This window comes from Fonticula alba (assembly GCF_000388065.1).
Source record: "Fonticula alba strain ATCC 38817 unplaced genomic scaffold supercont2.11, whole genome shotgun sequence".
Lineage (NCBI taxonomy): Eukaryota > Rotosphaerida > Fonticulaceae > Fonticula > Fonticula alba.
The window spans coordinates 11,353-14,584 of NW_009242981.1; the positions used below are offsets into that span (position 1 = coordinate 11,353).

At 66.8% G+C, this 3,232-nt stretch overlaps 1 protein-coding gene across 1 annotated transcript in view; it reads right to left on the minus strand.

The window, feature by feature from the left end:
• H696_05420 overlaps positions 1–862 on the minus strand; it is a 4,570-nt gene extending 3,708 nt beyond the window's left edge. Inside the window, exon 1 of the mRNA XM_009499253.1 lies at positions 145–862. Coding sequence (XP_009497528.1) covers positions 145–780 — 636 coding nt within the window. The 5' untranslated portion in view covers positions 781–862. The remainder of the gene's footprint in view (positions 1–144) is intronic.
• Positions 863–3,232: the final 2,370 nt, after the last annotated feature.

Consider the following 3,232-nt stretch of genomic DNA (forward strand, 5'->3'; position numbering starts at 1 on the left):
CCCCCCCCCCCCCCCCCCGGATGCAGCGCCCCGACCGGGGGGGAACACCGCGAGATGCCGAGTTCATAAGGGGTCCCCTGGACGGTAGGCGGCTCTCCCGCCCTCCCGCCCCTCCCCCGCAGCCACACGCAGGCCCCAGCGCACCCTGTTATACGCAAGCCACTCCACAAGCGCGTCGAGATAGGGGATGATCAGGTGAGAGTCATAGCCGATGCTCCGGGTCTGGCCCCGGTAGAGGAAGTTCGATGAATTCATCAAGTGAAGGACGCCATTCAGATCGATCGGCAACACTCGCCAGGCGTTCCCCTCTCGCCGGTTGAAGAAGTGGCCATAGAGGGACGGGGAGGACTTCCTGGCATCCGGAACAGGCCTGGGTTTGGCGGGGCGCCAGGCGCCGGTCGGGCCCGCCGGGCCGGACGGACCACCGCCACCGGTGACACGCGCCCCGGTGCCCTCCTGGGCAGGTGTCCCGGCGGCAAGTGCCTCTGGCGAGGGGAGGACCACCGGGGCGGAGGGCCGCCCGTGCGGATTCTCCCCATTTTCGCCCTCGAGGGCGGGCTTGTCGCCATCCTCATCATGGTCATCATCGGTGCCGGGGTCATCATCGGTGCCGGGGTCATCATCGACATCGAGCTCGTCCGAAGCGATACCGCCAGCGTCTTCCATATCAGACGGCGGCTCCCCCTGGTCCAGGGGATCCAGCGAGTCCCCGGAGTCCTCCCGCCGTGGGGGCATGCTGCCGCTCGGCGTGGTATACAGATTGATTCGATAGATTCCCATGGAGTATGGTAGGCGGTGGCGCGCGACGTGGGGCAATCAATGGGCGGGATTTCTTTAATAGGAGGCGAGAGATCAAAGAGGGAATCGATGTGTTGCCTGCTCGGGCGGTCGCGTGCATGAGGCCCACTCTTAAGTCTTCTACCAGAAGGGAGAGGGGGGGGCGGGCGGGCGAGAGACACAGAAAGAGGAATCGCCCCTGGGCTCCGACCCCCGGGCCGGCCTCCGAGAGGAAGCCCCGAAACGGCTGACCAAAGCCACGCCAGAAACTTCGGCGATCCGCGCTCGCTCTGTTCGTCTTTCCCCCAGCTCGGGGGAGGTGCTCGCCCCCCGCCGCCCCCCCAATGTCGAGGCCCCCGGACCAAAGGGGGAAGCCGGAGACTCTGGCAAGGGAGGCCACTTGCTTCTTTGGCCTCCCCACTGTTGGGCAGATCTGCCAACGTAGTCAAAAGCCCCAACGCACGGCTCGGCCAGCGCTCAAGCAACTTGCTCAGGGGTCCGCTGGGCTCCACCCCATTTCGCGGCGCGTGTCCGTGAGATCGCCGGGGCCCGACCTCCCCAGTGGCAAGGCGGGACCCGCGTTCGGAGCGCCCCGCAGGAAGCGGCCGGGGCTCGGCGCGCTGATCTTCCGAGATGCACAGGCCGAGGGGCGCGGCGCGGGGGCCGCCCTCTCCGCCGCGCCCATGTCCGGCCGGTCGATCCTCTCCGGCATATCGGCGGCGGTGCCTCCCCCCCCCCGTCCCCGCCGCAAGCAGCCATACTCAAAGCAGGCAGCTGCCCCAGCCTCGAAGAGGCACGCGTGTCCGGCAAAGGAAAGCCCCAGGCTCGGGCCCCCTGCCTCCTCTGCCTGACGCTGTCCCGCCGCTTGGTGAACACACGCCCACGATACCATCCAGGCAAGCACCCGCTCGCCCTCCTCCGCCCTCCCCCCTCGCCCGGCCCCTGCCGGGCAAGTGTAATCCAGGGAGTTTGGCATATTCGATGTCGTGAATGGCCACATGTGTGGTCGACCCAGGGGCCCCTATGGCCTTTCGGAGGGGAGTCCGCACCATGGAAGCCACGCACCTGCTGCTGCTGCTACTGCTGCTACTGCTGCTACTGCTGCTGCTACTGCTGCTGCTGCTGCTGCTGCTTGAGCTCAGCCCCGGGGGCAGGGAAGTTCTTTGGGCCCCGGCAACCTCCGGCGCGCTCTGGCCACACGGTCTTGCCCGGGTCCGCTCGACCAGCCGCGTGGCGGCCGAACGGCAATCACCCCGGTCGATCGCGAGCGAAGGAAATCCCGCGGAAGCGGACCACCGAAAGCCCTCCGGCCCGGCGCCAGCGTGTGATGCCGGTGGGCATGTGGATGGGCTGATCCCGGGCCAACACCCCGGGCGGCTGCCTGTCCATGTCCCCGCTGGCAGAGGGCCGACGCCCATACGCACAACCGGATGCCACCTTTTGGGAAGGCACCGCTTGCCTCCATCCGTGTCCACCCCCCCCCCCCCCCACCTGCCCGCCGGGTGGCTGACAGGGCCAAAACCACAGGCTCTGCTCGCCAACCCCCCTCACCCCATGTGCGCCACAATGTGCATCGTAGCCGGATTGCCACCCCCTCACATCCCCCGCGAACGCCCGACACACAGGGGAAGCACGTCCTATCAGCCCCAGCACGGGCGGCTCATGCGCTGGCCAGCACACGAGGGAGCATCGGGAAAGGAGGCGCGCGACCGGCCCAAAGGGCGCTGCCTGTGAACGGGAGCCCCGGCGCCCGGGGGGCGTTTCTCATGCAAGAGAAAAAAAGAAGACCAGGCAGCCAGCCCGTGAGGATGCAACATGCCGGGGCCGGGCATGCACCGCATGCGAGGGATCTCCCCGTTAAGTCAGGCCACCCATCTTTGTCAAGCACGCGGTGGATTCAACGATCCGTGCACCCAGGCCGCGCTTCGTAGCCGGCGACACCCAAAAGCATCACCGCCGCAGCCACATAGGTATCATCGCCAGCAATAGCGGAAATGGTTTCACAGGTAGCCGATGGCAAAGCGCAAGACTGGGGGAAAAAAAGCCCACCATTGGGCCCGGCATGACCTTGCTAAGAGGGAGTGGGTCTACGGGAAGCAGAAGGAATCCTGCCTGGCCGGAAATAAAGGGAGGGGCAGAGACAGGGAGAAAGAGAGATAGAAGCGGGGAGAGATTGCAATGCGCCCGGAGAGGCCCACCGACCAGCGCGGCCCGTTCGTTGGCTGTCCCGCTCGCATCATCAAACCATTTAATTTCGCTTTTTCCTTTGACAAAGACTACGAGACGCGCACGCACGATACCGACCTCGCGTGCCCTTCTCTCTCTCCCTCTCTCTCTCGCCCCTGCGCCCCTCTGCCCCCATGACGGAGCCACCTAAAAGGGAATCGCTCGCCCCCCCCCCCCCCCCCCCCCCCCCCCGTCTCCGGCCTGCTGGTGGCCTCGCTGCTGTGCGGCT